The following is a 22978-nucleotide window of genomic DNA, read 5'->3' as shown; positions in this document are numbered from 1 at the left end:
GCAAAGGAAAATCCAGAAGATGCTAATCTATTTAAAGATCCATGAAAGTTCTTCTTTAGCTGTGTAGTTCAAAAATAAATAAAAAATCTTTGTTGCTTAAACATACTCTCTGGATTTCATAAAGATTGGGGCAAGCAGATTGTGAAAAAGTGTCTCTCATGCATTGTAAAAGTTGTGAAGATCATGCCAAATTTGAACACCTGTCTAGAACTTGAATTTAGCTCATGCTGAACCACTTTTAGAATGCATGTGAGGCACTGTCAGAAAACCTGTTTGTGCCAGTGTTTCTCTGTACGCCTAAACAGAGTTGGTCTTAATTGGCTCCACTTTTACAATTGGTGCACGAGTCTCTGTCAGAAAGCAAAAGTGTTGCAATAAATTAACAAGATAAATTAATGCCAGAAAAGTGATACAGCCGTATACTCATCTTGCCTGTACTTTGTTGTTGTTCCTTTCTCTGTCGCAGCAGATCCTAAAATCAGCTTTGTTGACAACCTGGGGAGTGATGACATCACTCCCTCTGTAATGTAATAGTGCTTGTGGATAGCAATTGGTTGCTTAGCATGGGCACTGTCACAGCGAAAAGGGTCACATACTGTTCCATACTACTGGCTGCAGAGGAAGGAGCAAATCAAAGTGAGTATGATGGGATCAGGGGGTGTACTATGGAGAGACATTATTTTTTGCCATTATTGTTTGCCATATTGTATGGGCAAGTTGATGGTGTCTCTTTAAAACAAGAAAGAGAAGTACACATAATGGAATTCCTCTCATAAATGGATTTAAAGTGATACTAAATGCTCTTTTTTGTTAAAAATAACATACATGTTATATTTATCTGCTCTGTGCAGTGGTTTTGGACAGAGCAGCCATGATCCTCCTGTTTTGGGGACCCTCTTCGGTGCTCCTGACCCCTCCCTCCTGTTGAGTGCCCCCACAGCAAGCAGCTTGCTATGTGGGCACACAAACCAAGCCACAGCTCCCTGTGTCCATTCAGACATGAAGCAGCGGCCCGGCCCTTCCCCTCTATTTTCTCATTGGTTCACTGACTTTGATTGACAGTTGCAGGAGCCAATGGCACGTTGCTGCTGTCTCAGCCAATGAGGAGGGAAAGTCCCGGGCAGCCGAATCTCTTGTGCAACATCCCTGGATAGAGATGGGGCTCAGGTAAGTATTGGGAGGATGAAGGGGGCTGTTGCACACAGAAGGCTATTTATCTTCATGCAAAGAAAACTCAGAAGAGGGGAGGAGACTGATGGGGAGTGCTTCTGGGGAATGATGGGTCTCACGCTGGTGGGTCTTCACTTTGTCCGCCCATTTCCTCGGGGAGCGGAGGATGACCCCCCCTTTTTTTTCAGTTTTTGACTTGTTTTCTGTTTTTCTTGGTTTATTGATTTATTTACTTTTGAAGGTTTTTGTTTAGTAAAATATAAAAAGAAAGGGAGGATTTCTTTTTCCTTATGAGTGGATACATACATATATGCACAAGTGGTTGAAGATGTATATATACATGCTTATATAACTATGGAGTATTAAGTCAGTACAAAATGTATGGCAGTTAAAAGCAAATGTGTATGTAATTGATGGAAATTGATATGATACTGGACTACCTGCCTCCCTTTGAATAAATAAAGAATATTAAAAGAATACCACTTTAAGTTATTGCTGTTATTGTCCTAAAGAATACAAACACAGTAAATGCATTTTTTTCTGAGGTCATAATATATCCTAGCACCCACAGATAAAAATGTAAACATGTTATACTTATCAAGTATAACAATAGCCTGGCAGAGGTAATACAGATTGTTAAAATTCAGGAATACTTGTCTGATTAAAATGTTGCTTCAGGCTTGCCAGCAGGGTGTTTGTCCATTACCACTTCTACCTACACTATCTTCAGTCTACTGCACATTAGATTCAGAAATGTCACAGCATACATTATTTTAATCTGTTTCATTGCCATCTGCAGGACTCCCTGTGAATTCAGTATTAGTGTTAAGTCATTTTTATCTGAAAGCAACAAAAGGTCTTTTTCATGCTATGTGCCCTGATACAGGGGTACTGTGCTATAAATCCAAACACTTTCCAGGTTGAAGACTATAGGTTAATTTAAAAGGGATGACTAGGGAGTAGTTCTTAATTAAGCTGCCAAATTGCTTCAAACTTTTTATTTAAAGCCATTTGAAATAAGACATCTTTTTAATATTGGCACATAATGAGCAAGAACAGAAGTTGCTGAGGTGATGCTTGTAGTATGAAATAAGGAGTAAAGATTGCAGAGGAACCAGAACCCTTTACATATCTCTGCCTAAAGCAAAACAATTCCCCAAGTGGGAATGAACGCCTACAGTCTTTCATAGAATTTAAGGAACAGGGAAAGAATTTAACTGATTAGGGTACTGCGTATGAATCATGCTCTTTTGCTGTAATCATCAGAATGAATACTGTTTTCTCCCGTTTTAACTCAAAGCAAGATGTAGGTAATGTCAGGGCACATTATTATTATTATTTTTATTATACCCCTGCAGGGAAACCTTGGAAAACATGGAAACTAGCAATATCCACAGGCCTCTCTGGAGATTGTATAAGGACAGAAACTTACAGGATAAGGATGCCTCTTTCACTGATATACATGTTTAGTCATTAAAGCAAAGAGAATAATGCATTTACACAGCACATACATAATTGTTATTCCACAGATTTACCATGGAGAAAAGGCACCTGTTTAACAGTAATGACTTATTAGCTATTCATTGTGTCCCTCTGTTACAAAAATCATAACATATTCATGTTGCTGTGTCATGGGCTGCACTATTCTGTGCCACTGACCCCCTTTCAGCTTTCATTTTTTTAACTTGTGCACGCAACTACATATATAGTTTACAATAAACATTCTATCCATAGACATGGGATCACAGCGGTGTTGGGTGAAAAGCTCATAGTTGGTGGCGGTAGCAGACATTAAGGCCAATTAATCTTGGGGAGTAATTGGTCAGTTTAGAAAATGTTCACAGAAATGTCTCCTAATATGATTCAGCAGAATCTGACTGTACTTCCCTTTTTCCTGCTATGTAGAAAAAAATAGACATATTCAGGAAACCTAAAGTTATTAAAATGTTTTTGATGTTTTTTGCAACCTAAATTTATTGGATCACGCCTGTATATCTTTTGTTCTCTGCCGTCCTTGAATGCATGTTCAATTTTTTGCTGCACTTGTGATTTCTATGAATACTCCTTTAAAGTGCATTTTATTTCAAATAAGAAGCAAAGGAAAGAACTTCATGTACATAACATGGCTGTTAAAAAATGTTTGTGCTGTAGATGGCAGCATTTCAACTCTACTTAAAGTTCATGTACAATATATAGACTTTGGTTTGCAGGGTAAGGCTTCAGAAAGTTTGGAGACAAAGGGCAAAAAAGTATAGCATTTACCTGTAGCAAAATGTACCAAAAAGACTACTGCCTGGTTGTTTAAGTAAATAAATGATAAACTAGGCAACATTCGAATTCAAAATGTCTGTTTTAAGATTGGCATTCATGAAGCTACTATCCCTTGAGAAATGTGAGAAAACAGCATTTTTATAAACAATGCAATATAAAAGCATACAATAACCATTCTTTTCAATTAGCACATCTTATTTTAAAATTACAAGCAGAATACACCTATATACAGTTTGCATTAGGCTTTAATTAGTATACACCATGGCTATTTGTCCTTCTAATCTAGATATTGAACTCAGTAGTGTAGTAACTAATAGCTATTAGCACAGCATATTGGGAAGAATTTTAGTTTCTACAAATAAAATTATAATATTATTTGCATGACACTGTTATGATACCTAAACCAAACCTATATTTTCCTTGTACATTGTATGTTCCTCTTGTCACTGGCCATTTGACCATTTGACCATTTCAGTTGCCTGGCTGTCTCTGTCCTGAATACTTTGTAAAGCAAACATGAACTCTTTAGTTAAAGTGATTTTAAAGTCTTTATCTAATGCATTCTATGCATTAAGATAAAAAGCCTTCTGTGTGCAGAAGCTCCCCTCAGCCCCCCTAATACTTTCCTGAGCTCCTTCTAGATCCAGCGATGTTGCACGAGACCCTTGGCTGGCCGGGACTCCCCTCCTCATTGGCTGAGACAAAAGCGTGGTGCCAGTGGCTCCCGCTACTGTCAATCAAAGTCAGTCAGCCAATGAGGAGCGAAAGGGGTGGGGCTTGGCTGCGTCTCCATGACTGAATGGACACAGGGAGCTCTGGCTTGGCTCAGGTGCCCCCAGAGCAAGCTGCTTGCTCTGGGGGCACTCAACAGGAGGGAGGGGCCATTAGCATCGAAGAGGGATCCGAGAAGAGGAGGATCTGGGTTGCTCTGTGCAAATCTACTGCACAGAGCAGGTAAATATAACATGTTTGTTAATTTTACCTAAAGATAAAAGGAGACTTTATAACCACTTTAAGTCAGAAGTCTTGGTCTGCATATTTGTCCTGCAAAAGAGAGTACTGAAGCCATTTGATCATCCTAACAACCCTCCATTTACCATTTCAAAATGAGGTCAGCAGTGGTAGCCTCCAAATTACATTAAGAACATTGAGAGTGTTATGTTATGGAGGTGACAAAAAGGTGTGTGTTCCATCATCCAAATCAGAAGCTAGCAGTCTACAATGACAATGCTATATCCCTATAAATATAGTATAATAAGTGAGTGTTGCCACCCTAACATAAAAAAATGTGTTACTGCCAGGATCACACATACAGTCAGGTCCATAAATATTGGGACATTGACACAATTCTAATTTTTTTGGCTCTATACACCACCACAATGGATTTGAAATGAAACGGACAAGATAACCTTTAACTGCAGACTTTCAGCTTTAATTTGAGGATATTTGCATCCAAATCAGGTGAACAGTGTAGGAATTACAACAGTTTGTATATGTGCCTCCCACTTTTTAAGGGACCAAAAGTAATGGGACAGATTAACAATCATCCATCAAACTTTCACTTTTTAATACTTGGTTGCAAATCCTTTGCAGTCAATTACAGTCTGAAGTCTGGAACTCATAGACATCACCTGACGCTGGGTTTCATCCCTAGTGATGCTCTGCCAGGCCTTTACTGCAACTATCTTCAGTTCCTGCTTGTTCTTGGGGCATTTTCCCTTCAGTTTTGTCTTCAGCAAGTGAAATGCATGCTCAATTGGATTCAGGTCAGATGATTGACTTAGCCATTGCATAACATTCCACTTCTTTCCCTTAAAAAACTCTTTGGTTGCTTTCGCAGTATGCTTAGGGTCATTGTCCATCTGCACTGTGAAGCGCCGTTCAATGAGTTCTGAAGCATTTTGCTGAATATGAGCAGATAATATTGCCCGAAACACTTCAGAATTCATCCTGCTGCTTTTGTCAGCAGTCACATCATCAATAAATACAAGTGAACCAGTTCCATTGGCAGCCATACATGCCCACGCCATGACACTACCACCACCATGCTTCACTGATGAGGTGGTATGCTTTGGATCATAAGCAGTTCCTTTCCTTCTGCATACTCTTCTCTTCCCATCACTCTGGTACAAGTTGATCTTGGTCTCATCTGTCCATAGGATGTTGTTCTAGAACTGTGAAGGATTTTTTAGATGTTGTTTTAGCAAACTCTAATCTGGCCTTCCTGTTTTTGAGGCTCACCAATGGTTTACATCTTGTGGTGAACCCTCTGTATTCACTCTGGTGAAGTCTTCTCTTGATTGTTGACTTTAACACACATACACCTACCTCCTGGAGAGTGTTCTTGATCTGGCCAAATGTTGTGAAGGGTGTTTTCTGCACCAGGGAAAGAATTCTTCGGTCATCCACCGCAGTTGTTTTTCATGGTCTTCACAGGTCTTTTGGTGTTGCTGAGCTCACCGGTGCGTTCTTTCTTTTTAAGGATGTTTCAAACAGTTGATTTGGCCACACCTAATGTTTTTGCTATCTCTGATGGGTTTGTTTTGCTTTTTCAGCCTAATGATGGCTTGCTTCACTGATAGTGACAGCTCTTTGGATCTCATATTGAGAGTTAACAGCAACAGATTCCAAATGCAAATAGCACACTTGACATGAACTCTGGACCTTTTATTTGCTCCTTGTAAATGGGATAATTAGGGAATAACTCACACCTGGCCATGGAACAGCTGAGCAGCCAATTGTCCCATTACTTTTGATTTGGATGTAAACACACCCTCAAATTAAAGCTGAAAGTCTGCAGTTAAAGCACATCTTGTTTGTTTCATTTCAAATCCATTGTGGTGGTGTATAGGGCCAAAAAGATTAGAATTGTGTTGATGTCCCAATATTTATGGACCTGACTGTACATAGATAAATACATAGATAAAAAAAATGGATTAATAAATAAAATTAATGCAGCTACTACATCTATTGACTGGTAAGATGAATCCTTATATTGCATTTTTCTTCTTGGGTTTAGATACTTTTTAAATGTAATTGTCGATTAGGAATGTGTGACTGCACCCTCTGTAATGTTATGGTATTAATGTTGTAGCTTTGTAATCAAAAGTGGAGAACAATTTTATTGGATGTGCATTATTTTAAGTTATTATTTAGGGCTCTATCCTGCTTGCTTTGGTGTTATTTGTTTCTGGCTTTAAACCATTGGTCATGATTAGGGATGAGCTTTGAGTTCGAGTCGGACTCATGTTCAGCTCGAAACATTGGCTGTTCGCCCGTTCGCCGAACAGCGAACAATTTGGGGTGTTCGCGGCAAATTTGAAAGCCGCGGAACACCCTTTAAAAGTCTATGGGAGAAATCAAAAGTGCTAATTTTAAAGGCTTATATGCAAGTTATTGTCATAAAAAGTGTTTAGGGACCTGGGTCCTGCCCCAGGGGACATGGATCAATGCAAAAAAAAAGTTTTAAAAATGGCCGTTTTTTTGGGAGCAGTGATTTTAATAATGCTTAAAGTGAAACAATAAAAGTGTAATATTCCTTTAAATTTCGTACCTATGGAGTGTCTATAGTATGCCTGTAAAGGGGCGCATGTTTCCCGTGTTTAGAACAGTCTGACAGCAAAATGACATTTCAAAGGAAAAAAAGTAATTTAAAACTACTCGCAGCTATTAATGAATTGCCGGTCCAACAATACACATAGAAGTTCATTGATAAAAACGGCATGGGAATTCCCCACAGGGGAACCCCGAACCAAAATTTGAAAAAAAAATGACGTGGGGGTCCCCCTAAATTCCATACCAGGCCCTTCAGGTCTGGTATGGATATTAAGGGGAACCCCGGCCAAAATTTAAAAAAAAATGGCGTGGGGTCCCCCTCAAAATCTATACCAGACCCTTCAGGTCTGGTATGGATTTTAAGGGGAACCCCGCGCCAAAATGTAAAAATTTAAAATGGAGTGGGGTCCCCCAAAAATCCATGCTAGACCCTTATCCGAGCACGCAACCTGGCAGGCCACAGGAAAAGAGGGGGACGAGAGAGCAGCCCCCCTCCTGAACTGTACCAGGCCACATGCCCTCAACATTGGGAGGGTGCTTTGGGGTAGCCCCCCAAAACACCTTGTTCCCATGTTGATGGGGACAAGGGCCTCATCCCCAGAACTCTTGCCCGGTGGTTGTGGGGTCTGCGGGTGGGGGGCTTATCGGAATCTGGAAGCCCCCTTTAAAAAGGGGACCCCCAGATCCTGGCCCTCCCCCTGTGTGAAATGGTACCCCTACCATTTCACAAAAAAACTGTCAAAAATGTTAAAAATGACAAGACAGTTTTTGACAATTCCTTTATTTAAATGCTTCTTCTTTCTTCTATCTTCTATCTTCCTTCAGTTTCTTCCTCCATCTTCTTCTGGTTCTTCTGGTTCTTCTGGTTCTTCCTCCGGTGTTCTCATCCTGCATTTTCATCCACGGCAACTTCTTCCCTTCTTCTCCTTGGGCTGCTCCACATCCATGATGGCATGGAGGGAGGCTCCCGCTGTGTGACGCTTCTCCTCTTCTGACGGTTCTTAAATAATGGGGGGCGGAGCCACCCGGTGACCCCGCCCCCCTCTGATGCATGGGGACTTGATGGGGACTTCCCTGCGGCATTCCCCGTGACATCAGAGGGGGGCGGGGTTACCCATTACGTAACCCTGCCTCCTTCTGATGTCACGGGGAATGCCACAGGGAAGTCTCGTCAAGTCCCCATGCATCAGAGGGGGCGGGGTCACCGGGTGGCACTGCCCCCCGTTATTTAAGAACCATCAGAAGAGGAGAAACGTCACACAGCGGGAGCCTCCCTCCATGCCATCATGGATTTGGAGCGGCCCGAGGAGAAGAAGGGAAGAAGACACCACGGATGAAGATGCAGGACGAGAACACCGGAGGAAGAACCAGAAGAACCAGAAGAACCAGAAGATGGAGGAAGAAACCGAAGGAAGATAGAAGATAGAAGAAAGAAAAAGCATTTAAATAAAGGAATTGTCAAAAACTGTCTCTTGTCATTTTTAACATTTTTGACAGTTTTTTTGTGAAATGGTAGGGGACAGGGGGGAGGGCCGGGATCTGGGGGTCCCCTTGTTAAAGTGGGCTTCCAGATTCCGATAATCTCCCTGCCTACAGACCCCCACAACCACCCGGCAAGAGTTGTGGGGATGAGGCCCTTGTCCTCATCAACATGGGGACAAGGTGTTTTCGGGGGCTACCCCAAAGCACCCTCCCAATGTTGAAGGCATGTGGCCTGGTACGGTTCAGGAGGGGCGTGCTCTTTCGTCCCCCCCTCTTTTCCTGCGGCTTGCCAGGTTGCATGCTCGGATAAGGGTCTGGTATTGATTTTTGGGGGGACCCCGTGCCATTTTTTAAAAAATTTTGGCGCGGGGTTCCCCTTAAAATCTATACCAGACCTGAAGGGTCTGGTATAGATTTTGAGGGGGACCCCATGCCATTTTTTTTTTCATTTTGGCCGGGGTTCCCCTTAATATCCATACCAGACCTGAAGGGCCTGGTATGGAATTTAGGGGGACCCCCACGTCATTTTTTTTTTTAATTTTGGTTCAGGGTTCCCCTGTGGGGAATTCCCATGCCGTTTTTATCAAAGAACTGTTATGTGTATTGTCGGACCGGCAATTCATTAATAGCTGCGAGTAGTTTTAAATGACTTTTTTTCCTTTGAAATGTCATTTTGCTGTCAGACTGTTCTAAACACGGGAAACATGCGCCCCTTTACAGGCATACTATAGACACCCCCCAGGTACGAAATTTAAAGGAATATTACACTTTCATTGTTTCACTTTAAGCATTATTAAAATCACTGCTCCCGAAAAAGCGGCTGTTTTTAAAACTTTTTTTTGCATTGATCCATGTCCCCTGGGGCAGAACCCAGGTCCTCAAACACTTTTTATGACAATAACATGCATATAAGCCTTTAAAATTAGCACTTTTGATTATTCATGTTTGTGTCCTATAGACTTTAACGGTGTTCGCGTGTTCGAACTAATTTTTTGCCTGTTAGCAAGTTCTGGTGCGAACCGGACAGGGGGTGTTCGGCTAATCCCTAGTCATGATGTTTGAGACTATTGCCGCGTACAGATGATTGGAATTTCCAACAACATTTGTGTGACCGCGTGTATGCAAGACAAGTTTGAGCCAAGATCCGTTGGAAAAAAATCCATGGTTTTGTTGACGGAATGTCCGATCGTGTGTACATAGCATATGATTTAACAAAAAACAATAAGTTACTTGTTGTTTATATTGACATGGTACTATATTGACACTGGTATATTTAAATCTCCTGAGCTTTTTTTTTTTTTTTAATTCTTAGCCCTTTACAATTAATATTAACAACAGTGAGTGTTAGCTTCCTGCCTTGGTCACTGGTCAGAAACTGAGGGAACAAGTAAGAAAGTCTGCTTGTGCTGTCATTTAAAATGATTGTCAGTGCCCATGAACTAATTTATTCTTGTCTACTGCTTATTAAAGCTTATCTATGCAAGCTATACTTTGAAATAATTGTTTCTCATTTAAATGTATGATATAATAAATCATTAAAGCCTGTGGATTTTGCATACTTTGAAACATTGTTTTATAAAAAAAATTTAGACTTTTCACTTTGCAAAGTCAGTATTCACTAAGCTTGTTAAATAATTTAAAGTGAGCTGTGCTCTTCTCATTCATGTGCTAGCAAAAATCCTGTTTTTTGTTTAACCTCCCTTCCACATTGTTGGGTGATCAAAGTGAACACATCTTGCGCTCATGTACTCATTCACTTTGAGAAAATTAAACAAAACTTTTCAAAGTGAATATTCACCGCTTTGCTAAGTGAACATCACCTACTCATTCAGAGTCGTGTTTTTTTCTTTTGTTTTAGTCATTAATATTTTTGTGAAAATTATTTTCTATTAAAGCAGAGTGATTCTGTTTTAGTAAATGCATATGTACATTCAATTATGTATTTTAATATATACCTGAAGTTGGACCATTCAATAAGGGAGTTTCATGCTTATTCAATAAAGTACAACGCATTTTACAAAATGTAGCAAAAAAAAAAAATCTGTCAATGGTGTAACTAAATAAAATTATAATTCAATTTTTTGCTTAATTTTGCACACAGCCATTGCTTTGTTCACTGCTATATTAAATAATCTTGTTTGATGTGCTGATTCACAAATTGTTTCAGCTGTTTAATATTTTTATGTGAATTTTTCTTTTAATCAGGTGACTGAGGGGAAGCAGGTCTTGGAAAAATGCCTAAAATTATCGAGAAAGCTCAGGAAAGAAACAAGCAGCTTGACCGAATGGCTAGCAATGATAGACACAGAGGTAACAAGGAGATCCTCTGAGGAGGGCATGCCAACTAACTTAGAGGAAGAGATTGCCTGGAGCAAGGTGAGCAATCCACAAATCTCCATTCACTTACATCTTTATAGAGATTTCTGACTTCCAGGTAAAGAACAAAATAAAATCTCATGTACTCAACATGAGAGAAAATCAGCTTTATCAAAGTGTTTGCACTGTTCCTTTTGCCTACATCAACCAGTAAAATGCATCCTTTCAATCTGCAAATGCTGTATAAGAGAATGAAAAGGAGAATGGGATCAGTTGCATTGGCTATGGGCAACAAGAACAATTTTACTTCAGACACTTTGATTACTAAGGGCCAGCGTCTAATATATTTCCTTTCTCTCACAAGTCATTTTGCTTCATGTTTTCTTACTCATAAATGCACAAATTTAAAAAAATGAATTAGCTGACTAAAATATGAAATCCTTTATTAAAAACTGTAAATGGCAACTATTTGTAGCAATGTCTCTTAAATTAAACAGGGAAGATAGCAATCTCTAATAGGGTTCTATATTGCAACTGTAATTCAGCCAGAATTTGCACGGTCATGCGACGCTGTACCCAAACAGAATTGACGTCCTTTTTTTCCCACAAATAGAGCTTTTTTTGGTGGTATTTTATCACCTCTGCGTTTTTTATCTTTTGTGCTATAAACAAAAAAATAGTGACAATTTTTAAAAAAAAAATAAATATTTTTTTATTTTTTGCCATAACAAATACCCCCCCCAAAACTATATATATATAAAAAACATATTTCTTCCTCAGTGTAGGCTGATATATATTCTTCTACATATTTTTGGTTAAAAATTGCAATAAGCGTATATTGATCAGTTTGCGCAAAAGTTAGAGCATCTATAACAGGGGTCTTCAAACTGCGGCCCTCCAGGTGTTCAGGAACTACAATTCCCATTATGCCTAGTCATGTCTGTGAATGTCAGAGTTTTACAATGCCTAATGGGATGTGTAGTTCTGCAACAGCTGGAGGGCCGTAGTTTGAGGATCCCTGATCTATAACATAGGGAATACATTTATGGCATTTTTATTATTATTACTTTTTTTACTAGTAATGGCGGTGATCTTTGATTTTTAGTGGGACTGCGACATTGTGGCAGACAGACACCTAACTGACATTTTTGACACTTTTTTGGGAACCAGTGACGTTTTTTCAGTATAAAAATATGCACTGTTATTGCACTAATGATGCTGGCAGGGAAGGGGTTAACATCAGGGGCGATCAAGGGGTTAAATGTGTTCCCTGCAGGTGTGTTATAACTGTATTGGGGATGGGCTGCCTGGGGAAACACACAGATCCGTCTTCCTGCATAGCAGAAAGACAGGATCTGTGTGATCTCCCCTGTCAGAACATAGATTTGCCTTGTTTACACAGGCAGATCCCCATTCAGTCACTGCGGGGAATGATCGTAGGTGGCCAATGGACATCGAGTCCACCCCACTCACTGACTGGCTTCCCCGCTGGCCAGTAGGTGTGCGCCCACACACTACAGTTCCCGAGCTGACGATTCGCGGGAAGGAGCCAACCATTTACTGAAGCATGGGGCAGGGGGTGTGTCAGACCTGCAGAGAGCTGGTTATCTGTGTTGAGCAGGGGTCCAGCTCTCTAATATACTTCTAGCACAGGGTATCTTGAAGCTGCACTGTGATGTTCTCTATATTATACATTCCCTAAAATGTTTGAACTAAATGTTCCCTTTTTCAGTATATACATTGCTTTAGACCCAGTAATGTTGTTTGGTCTGTGTGCTGTTCTTTGCTTGTTTTTTTCTCTCAGGAGCCTTCTTAAGCAGTATGCAAGCTCTTGAGATGGCTTATGTAAATGTTAAGCCAGCTTGATGGGTGAGCTTGTGGGTGACTGCATAGACTCGAGAAATAGGTTTCTCTAGTAAGGCTGCATGCAGGTTACTGCCCACACATGACACTGAGACTAAATGATTGACAGTGCTAAAAGGTGCAGGCCAAGGACAGTGAGGATTGGGAGGTGAGAGCTAGATGATGCATGAAGTAATACAGCTGAGAAATGTGGTGACCTCAGTATACCTTGCTTCATTTTCTAATGCACGTTGTATGGAAGTAAAGTGTCCACAGAAATTAGTCTAATTGCATTCAGCAAAGGAGAAGACCCTGTACAAGTGTGCAAGAAAGTAGGCAATATTACATACAAATAAAAAAAGAAAAACGTTCAAAATGCACATCCCCAATGACATGTTATATCAGTCCCACAAAAGATGGTTACAGGAATAAACACTTCCCAATGAATAGTTCATTGATCAAAGCAATAGTTTAGCAGCACCAATGTAATAAAGGTAAATACAAAAGTAAGAGACACAAAACCTGGTGCATCCTAGTGTAGTAAGTATAATTATTTTGAGAATAAAGTAAGTTAATAGTTGCACTAGATATTGCATAATAGTCAGACTTATTATGGTTAACAAGGGCAACAAAACTTCAGGCACACTTCAGGTATTTAAAACTGCATTCAGGTATCCAATAAAAAATGGGGGCTGTAGATGCATTAAAGTAAAATAATTATTTAATGATTAAAAACAATGGTTTCATTGTCATCTTATAGACATAGAAAGAATAACTTTATGTGTTATTTTATGTTCTGATAACTAAATAAAACAAATTGAATGTTAAAAAAAAAAAAAAAAAAAAAAAAAGAAAGCACTTGTGCATGACATGGCCTTTGGTTTTGTTCTTGAGCCCACTGTGGTCATAGGCTTGAAAGGTTGATCCCAAAACAACCTAGCAACAGGATCTGAAAACATACTCTATAACTGCAAGGATGCCACTGCCCAACACCTTCAGTTAGGTCATCAGTACTCAGTTCCCCCATGTTTGAAAAGAATTGTGCCTGGATAAGTAGCCACAGCAAGCTCAGGAACAACACCCAGGGGCCATGTACAGATGCTTTCTACGTCTGTAAGATACGAAAGGAATTGTTGCATTTATTTATTAAAGAATTATTTTACATTTATTGTACTATTTGTAGCCCCTTATTTTTTCAGAGTAGTTTAGATAATGGAATATGATTTTGAATACCTAAAGTGGCATTGATCCTGGTAACCATAATAAACCTGATAGTTATGGGAATTTTGTGAGTGCAACTATTAGGTTACTATTATATTATTATAGTACTATGTTATATATATTAGTATATTTTGGATACCCGAAAAGACACAATTGAAATACAAAGTAAGGCTCCTCTCACACTGGTGCGACTTCAAATGCGATTTGAGTTGCACAGAATTGCATGACAATGGAAATCATATTGTTTTTATCAACGCAAGGTTCCTGTACTATTTATTTCAGTGGAATATTTGCCCCATAGAAAATGCAAACCACTTCAAAGTAGCATCCAAATTGCATCACATAGTTGCACCAAAAATCAGATCTAAATTGGATTGCAGCAGTCTGAACCTAGCTTAAAGAAAATAGTAACACATTTAGCTGTCAACGTGTGTTGTAATTGTAGTATAATTGTAAAGCTGTCAACACATGTACTTGCTGATCACTAGGCAGAATCTGTGTATATATCACTAATCAGAGTTGGCCAAACGATACCTAGAAAATCTTCAATACAAAGAGACAAACAGTAAAAATCATATCATAAGAACAAATAAAGATTTAGCACTTTGCAATAATAATGATGATGATTAAAAAATCCAGCAAAATGTCCAGCTTGGGGAACTGTCTGTCTGGGTTTAATAGAATATCTATGCTGTGATATTGTATGACAAATTTTGCGTGGGTTTTCTTATTACAAAAGAGATTGCAGGGACACGTAAGCAGATATTCTGTATGTGTGCTCTGATATGTAAGGTGATGTTTGATAGTGTAAGTACTAGATTCATCAGGCTTAGTAAAGGTGTTGCCCTTGATAAAATTAGCCTTTTCTCATAGCTCACAAAATGTGTGGGAAACTTCAAATGTAGGTTTAGCAGCGTGTAATCTTGTCTCAAATTGTTTTTACATGTTTCACTTGTTTTCTTGCCAGTCATTGTTTGATGTGGTGTCAGGATGATGGCTGTGTAGCTGGGAGATATTGACACCCTGCTGACCTTTGATAAGCACATAAATAGGGCTCATCCATAAGTTCATTTGGACATTATGTACAACAGGGATTGCATCTCTTTTTTGTACTCTAATGCCCTGTACACATGATCGGACATTGATCAGGCATTCCGACGACAAAATCCATTGTTTTTTTTCCGACAGATTTTGGGCCAAACTTGTCTTGCATACACACGGCTGCACAAAGTTGTCGGAAAATCCAATCGTTCTGAACGAGGTGACGTAAAACACGTACGTCGGGACTATAAACGGGACAGTAGCCAATAGCTTTAGTCTCTTTGTTTATTCTGAGCATGCATGGCACTTTGTGCGTTGGATTTGTATACACACAATCGGAATTTAAATGATAGGATTTTGTTGTCGGAAAATGTTATATCCTGCTCTCAAACTTTGTGTGGACAGAAAAAGTCCAATGGAGCACACACACACAATCGGAATTTCTGACAACACAATCCAATTACACTTTTTCCGTTGGAAAATCCGACTGTGTGTACAGGGCATAAGGTGATAATTGGTGGATCTGGGCTGATGAAAGATTTACATGTGAAACCATCAGATTGCAGCCAGATTGCGAAGAATCAATTCATCAGATTAGATAGGATTATGAATGCCCAGATAGCCATGAGAAATTTAGACAGGAGATCAAAAAGAAATTTTAGAGGTTATCCAGAACCACTTCTAAAAGGGGTTCAATAAAATCCTGATTTTGAGGATGAACCACAAATTATGGTGAGGAAAACAAGAAATATGTTTTGTGCCCTTTGCTTTTCTGCATTGATATTTTAAGGTATTTTAAAGAGAAGTAAAGTTTTTTTCTTCCCCTAGTCATACTTACCTAGGTAAATGCAGCATCGGTCCAATGCTGCATCTGTCCCCAGCCTCCGCTGCACTGAGAACCGAATGATCAAACACCGCCGATGTCTTGGTTCTCTCACCTCCACGAGCAGAGAGCTGCTGACTGTCAATCAGCAGCTCTCCTGCTCTGCTCCACCTTGCTCACTGGAGTGCTGAGCTGTGGAGGGGTGGGGAGCGGCCATCTCTGTCTCTCAGCGGTTTGCTGTGAGCCTGAGACGGGCATCAGTCCAGGCACATGGCAGATCCAGACTTTGTTGTGGGGGTGACACGGTGCCTGGACTGATTCCAGTAACGTCAGCACAGAGAAGATTTCAGACCGCTCTCTGCTGAAAACCAGTCACAGGATTGCAAAACGAATTGCACTCCTGTGACCCATAGGAGAAGCCCAATCAAGCAAGCTCAGGCTGGACTTTTTCGTTAAGTTCCATTGGCACATTCAGAATAGTCTGAAATAGGCGAGTTTCAGAGTATAAAATATAAGCACACAGACAGAATCTCACAATCAGAAATAGGATTGCATGTGCTGATTAACGCACATATGAAGTTTACAATACATTTTTGGTGGCTAAAAAAAAGTTTAATTTCAAGACATGTGCAATTCATTTCGTTCCCAATTAGTTTTTTAACAAATTTCGACAAAATTAACGAAAACCCGTTTAGTGTTTTTTTCATAATCGTAAATTTGAATATTTGAAAATTTGTAAATTCAAAAATTCCTAAATTCGGAAATTTGAATATTCATAAATTTGTAAATTTGTAAATTCGAAACGTGAAAATCCGAAAACCTGAAAATTTGAAAATCTGAAATAATAACTAACATTAAATTATAGGTATTGGAATTTCCTTTCAAATTTGGCTGCTGGTGAACATAACAAATACAAATTTATCTGAAGCTACAAACTATCTGAAATGACGAATGCCGTATCTAAATGAAGGGAACGTAACAAATTAATAATAATAAATAACAATAATAAAAAAAACTTTTTATTATTATTATTTATTATTATATTCGATCCGTTCCACTTATTTAGGTACGGCATTCGCTATTTCGGATAATTCGTAATAATAACGTTGGATACATTCGTATTTGTTACGTTCACTAACAGCCAAATTTGAAAGGAAATTCCAATAACTATAATTTAATAGTTAGTTATTATTAGTTAGTTAGTTATTATTTGGAATTTTCTGATTTTCGTTCTTTAAAATTTTTGGATTTTCTTTCAGATTTTTGGATTTTTTAATTTTCTAATTTTCAGATTTTCTAATTTTTGGAATTTACAAATTGACACATTTTCAAATTTATGAATTTTCAAATTTTTAAATTTACGAATTGCAATCATAATGAATGACGCGAAAAACGGAAAAAATGAATAAAACACATTTTATGGCAGTGCACATGTCTTTTAATTTCCAGGTTTAACTACTTGCAGACCACAATATGTATATATACGTTGCAGTTTGCAAGGGGTTTAACGGGAATAAGGCTGAAGATATCGATCATAACCCCAATATCATTTTTTTCAGCAGGCGGCCAGATTTCTCATGAAACTGCTCTGAGCGACTTCTGAAGCACCCCCCTCCCGCCACTCACTGGTGTTTCTCGGGCCTACCGGTTCGCTTGAGAAATGATCCAACAGTGTGGCCAGCTGCTCCCATGGGCGATCAAAGAGTTAGCACTCTTTGATCAACTCTATGGCCTTGGAGTCATGACGTCACTTCCAGTCCAGACTTGAAGATTTTTTTTTAAGCAAAAGATCACTTTTTTTAATCTTTTAAAGGTAAAGAAGAGATTTGGGATTTTTTTTACCCCAGATCTCTTCATAAAGAGGACCTGTCATCCTTATTTCTATTACAAGGAATGTTTACATTCCTTGTAATAGGAATAAAAGTGATCAAAAAATTAAAAGGACAGTGTAAAAATAAAAAACAAAAACTTAAATTAATAATAAAAAAATTGAAAGCCCCCCATCCCTCTGTGCTCGCACACAGAAGCAAACGCAAACGTAAGTTGTGCATGCATATGTAAATGGTATTCGAACCACACATGTGAGGTATTGCCAGGATCATTGGAGCGAGAGTTCTAGCAATAGTTCTAGCACTAGACCTCCTCTGTAAAACCCTTCCACACTGAGGCAGTTTTCAAGCATTTTAGCACTAGAAATAGCACCTGTAAAGTGCCTAAAAACCTGCCTTCCATGCTGCCCAAATGTGAAAGCCCGAGTGCTTTCACACCACTGAGGCGGTGCACTTGCGGGATGTTAGAAAAAGTCCTGCAAGCATTTTTGGGCCCTCCCAAAACGCCCCTGCCCATTGAAATGAATGGGCAGCACTTCCAAAGTGCCTGAAAAGTGCTTCCGAAGCATCGCAACATGGACAGTTTTAACCCCATCTTCGGCCACTAGCAGGGGTTAAAAGCACTCCGCTAGCAGCCATAAAGCACCACTTAAACAGCGCAAAAGTGCTGCTAAAACGAGCGGTGAAAGTGGTCTAAACAGGTAACCTGTAAAGTAATTTAAAGCGTCGCCCATGGAGATTTTTAAGTGCCATAGTTTGTTGCCATTCCACAAGCATGCGCAATTTTACAGCGTGACATGTTAGCTATCTATTTACTCAGCATAACATCATATTTCACATTATACAAAAAAATTAGGGTAACTATTGTGGTTTTTTTTTTTAATTAAAGTGTATTTTTTCCCAAAAAAATTGCGTTTGCAAAGCTGCTGCTCAAGTACCTTGTGACATAAAAAATTGCAATTATCGCCATTTTATTCCCTAAGGTCTCTGCTAAAAAAAATGCATAATGTTTGGGGTTAAAAGTTTTTTTTAGCAAAAAATACTGATTTAAACTTGTAAACAAAATAAGCCAGAAAAGGCCTGGTCAGAAAGTGGTTAACATGTTCAAAATGTACCAATATCATCAAGGGCAACAACATTACTAATTTTGATGGATCTAAGACTACCCATCACCTTATATGTCAGAGCACACATGCACAATATCTGCTTAAGTGCCCCTTCAATTTCTTATATAAAATAAACCACACAGAAAATTTAGATATTACAGCATAGATATTGTTTTAAACCCAGACAGGCAAGGCTCCCTGTACCAAGTCATTTTTTAGAAGCTTCACTCAAGAAAACTGATTTGAAATTCATAATGATAGAACAAGTCAATAGGTCTAGGATTCTTTGTATTACAGATTTCCTTTGCAGTATGAATCATTCTGCTGACTGCTTAGGGATATATACACACATATTTTGTCATGGGCAGCATGCTATAGCTTTTTTGGAATTGAGACATTCCATGGTAGTGCTCTCTAGGCTGCTAGAAAGGTCCCAGGCCAAGTGCACTTGGTATCACTTCCCCTGGGACACGAGCCAGCGCTACAGAGGAAGCATTGGCTTATGCGGCTCCTGCTCCCTCTGTGGCTGCGTGCTTGCTCTGATGCTGGCATCATTCCATGCACTCTGACACTCTGGAATGATGGATTGGCAACCAGGTGATCGTGACCTGGGCTTGCCAACCCACCATCCCAGGGCATGGGCATGCACTTGCCTTGTTTCAGGTCATGGGCCACATCAGAGGGCCACTGTTTGAATACCCCTGGGGTAAAGTGAAAGGATAATGTATGGAGCTTAGACTTACAATATATATATATATATATATATATATATATATATATATATACATATATATATATATATATATATATATATATATATATATATATATATATATATATATATATATATATATATATATACATATATATATATATATATATATATATATATATATATATATATATATATATATACATATATATATATATATATATATATACATATATATATATATATATATATATATATATATATATATATATATATATATATATATATATATATATATATATATATATATATATATATATATATATATATACATATATATATATACAGTTGTATCATATTATTTGTGTAATAACACTGAATTGTGTAAAGCATATTAATATTATATCTGCTGATATTTTCCCATGTTGTTCTGTTCACTATAGTTGTGTTTAAACCTGCTTTATTAGAATAATCATCATATTTAGCCTTTGGTCTATGTATGTCCGCAAACTAGTCTTTATTTCCTTCAGCAAACAAGGAACATGGATAACATATACAGATCATTGCAATTTTTTATGTCACACGGTACTTGCGCATCGGCTTTGCAAACGCAATTTTTTTTGGAAAAAATACACTTTAATAAAAAAAAAACACAAAACCTATACTGGAGCCTACTTGTATTTACTGCAAAAATGTTGTCCCCAATTTTATCTTGAGGTGTCCACATTTTAAATCAATATAGGCAACATTTTAACCATTTGCAGTTGTGCTCAAATGTTTGCATACCCTGGCAGAAATTTGGCATTAATATTGAAAATATGACTTATCATGCCAAGAAACTGTCTTTTATTTAATGATAGCAATCACATGAAGCCATTTATTATCACATAGTTTTTTGGATCCTTTTTAAATCATATTAATAACAGAAATCACCCAAATGGCCCTGATAAAAAAAGTTTACACACCCTGGAATGTTTGGCCTTGGTACAGACACAGAAGGTGGTACACACAGGTTAAAATGGCAATTAAAGGTTAATTTCCGGCAGCAACCACACCGTCTTTTTGGATAGCAGCCTGTATTTCTCCTGCGTTACCAGTGGGTTTTTCTTTCCTGAGCAATTCTTCTGCCAGTTGTGGCTGCAATCTTTCTTGGTCTACCTGACCTTGGCTTGGTATCAAAAGCGCCCCTAATTTTCCACTTCTTAATAAGTGATTAACCACTTCAGCCCCGAAAGGATTTACCCCCTTCCTGACCAGAGCACTTTTTACAATTTGGCACTGCGTCGCTTTAACTGCTAATTGCGCGGTCATGCAATGCTGTACCCAAACGAAATTTGCGTCCTTTTCTTCCCACAAATAGAGCTTTCTTTTGTTGGTATTTGATCACCTCTGCCATTTTATTTTTTGTGCTATAAACGGAAAAAGACCGAAAATTTTGAAAAAAATAATATTTTCTACTTTTTGTTATAAAAAAAATCTAATAAACTCAATTTTAGTCATACATTTAGGCCAAAATGTATTCGGCCACATGTCTTTGGTAAAAAAAAGTCAATAAGTGTATATTTATTGGTTGGGCAAAAGTTATAGCGTCTACAAGCTAGGGTACATTTTTTGGAATTTACCCAGCTTTTAGTTTATGAATGTCATTTCTTGAGGTGCTAAAATGGCAGGGCAGTACAAAACCCCCCAAATTACCCCATTTTGGAAAGTAGACACCCCAAGGAAATTGCTGAGAGGCATGTTGAGCTATTGAATATTAATTTTTTTGTCCCAAGTGATTGAATAATGACAAAAAAAATTACAAAAAGTTGTCACTAAATGATATATTGCTCACACAGGCCATGGGCATATGTGGAATTGCACCCCAAAATACATTCAGCTGCTTCTCCTGAGTACAGGGATACCACATGTGTGGGACTTTTTGGGAGCCTAGCTGCGTACAGGGCCCCGAAAACCAATCGCCGCCTTCAGGATTTCTAAGGGCGTAAATTTTCGATTTCACTCCTCACTACCTATCACAATTTTGAAGGCCATAAAATGCCCAGATGGCACAACCCCCCCCCCAAATGAACCCATTTTGGAAAGTAGACACCCCAAGCTATTTGCTGAGAAGCATGGTGAGTATTTTGCAGCTCTCATTTGTTTTTGAAAATGAAGAAAGACAAGAAAAAACATTTTTTTTTCTTTTTTCAATTTTCAAAACTTTGTGACAAAAAGTGAGGTTTGCAAAATACTCACTATACCTCTCAGCAAATAGCTTGGGGTGTCTACTTTCCAAAATAGGGTCATTTGGGGGGGTTGTGCCACCTGGGTATTCCATTGCCTCCGAAACTGTGATAGGCAGTAAAGAGTGTAATCAAAAATTTACGCCCTTAAAAAGCCTGAAGGCGGTGCTTGGTTTTCGGGGTCCCGTACGTGGCTAGGCTCCCAAAAAGTCTCACACATGTGGTATCGCCGTACTCAGGAGAAGCAACAGAATGTATTTTGGGGTGTAATTTCACATATTCCCATGGCATGTTTGAGCAATATATCATTTAGTGACAACTTTGTGCAAAAAAAATAAAAAAATTGTCTCTTTCCTGCAACTTGTGTCACAATATAAAATATTCCATGGACTCGACATGCCTCTCAGCAAATAGCTTGGGGTGTCTACTTTCCAAAATGGGGTCATTTGGGGGGATTTTGAACTGTCCTGGCATTTTATGCACAACATTTAGAAGCTTATGTCACACGTCACCCACTCTCCTAACCACTTGAAGACAAAGCCCTTTCTGACACTTTTTGTTTACATGAAAAAATTATTTTTTTTGCAAGAAAATTACTTTGAACCCCCAAAAATTATATATTTTTTTAAAGCAAATGCCCTACAGATTAAAATGGTGGGTGTTTCATTTTTTTTTTTCACACAGTGTTTGCGCAGCGATTTTTCAAACGCATTTTTTGGGGAAAAAACACACTTTTTAAAATTTTAATGCACTAAAACACACTATATTGCCCAAATGTTTGATGAAATAAAAAAGATGATCTTAGGCCGAGTACATGGATACCAAACATGACATGCTTTAAAGTTGCGCACAAACGTGCAGTGGAAACAAAATAAATACATTTTTAAAAGCCTTTACAGGTTACCATTTTAGGTTTACAGAGGAGGTCTACAGCTAAAATTACTGCCCTCGATCTGACCTCCGCAGTGATACCTCACATGCATGGTGCAATTGCTGTTTACATTTGACGCCAAACCAAAGCTTGCGTTCGCCTTAGCGCGAGAGCAGGGGGGAACAGGGGTGCTTTTTTTTTTTTTTCTTTATCATTTTTTTGCTTTTTATCTTATTTTTAAACTGTTCCTTTCATTTTTTTTTTTTTAATCATTTTTATTGTTATCTCAGGGAATGTAAATATCCCCTATGATAGCAATAGGTAGTGACAGGTACTCTTTTTTGAAAAAATTGGGGTCTATTAGACCTTAGATCTCTCCTCTGCCCTCAAAGCATCTGAACACACCAAGATTGGTGTGATAAAATGCTTTCCCAATTTCCCAATGGCGCTTTTTACATCCGGTGAAATCTAAGTCATGAAATGCTCGTAGCTTCTGGTTTCTTAGGCCATAGAG

General features: G+C 38.5%; 1 protein-coding gene across 1 annotated transcript in view; it reads left to right on the top strand.

The window, feature by feature from the left end:
• DMD (dystrophin) overlaps positions 1–22978 on the top strand; it is a 3507873-nt gene that overhangs the window by 1394827 nt on the left and 2090068 nt on the right. Inside the window, exon 33 of the mRNA XM_073614841.1 lies at positions 10684–10854. Coding sequence (XP_073470942.1) covers positions 10684–10854 — 171 coding nt within the window. The remainder of the gene's footprint in view (positions 1–10683; positions 10855–22978) is intronic.

The sequence above is a fragment of the Aquarana catesbeiana genome, linkage group LG02 (genome assembly GCF_042186555.1).
Source record: "Aquarana catesbeiana isolate 2022-GZ linkage group LG02, ASM4218655v1, whole genome shotgun sequence".
NCBI classification, from domain to species: Eukaryota; Metazoa; Chordata; class Amphibia; order Anura; family Ranidae; genus Aquarana; species Aquarana catesbeiana.
The sequence above is the reverse complement of the archived record's forward strand: the minus strand, read 5'-3'. Positions and strand labels throughout refer to the sequence as shown.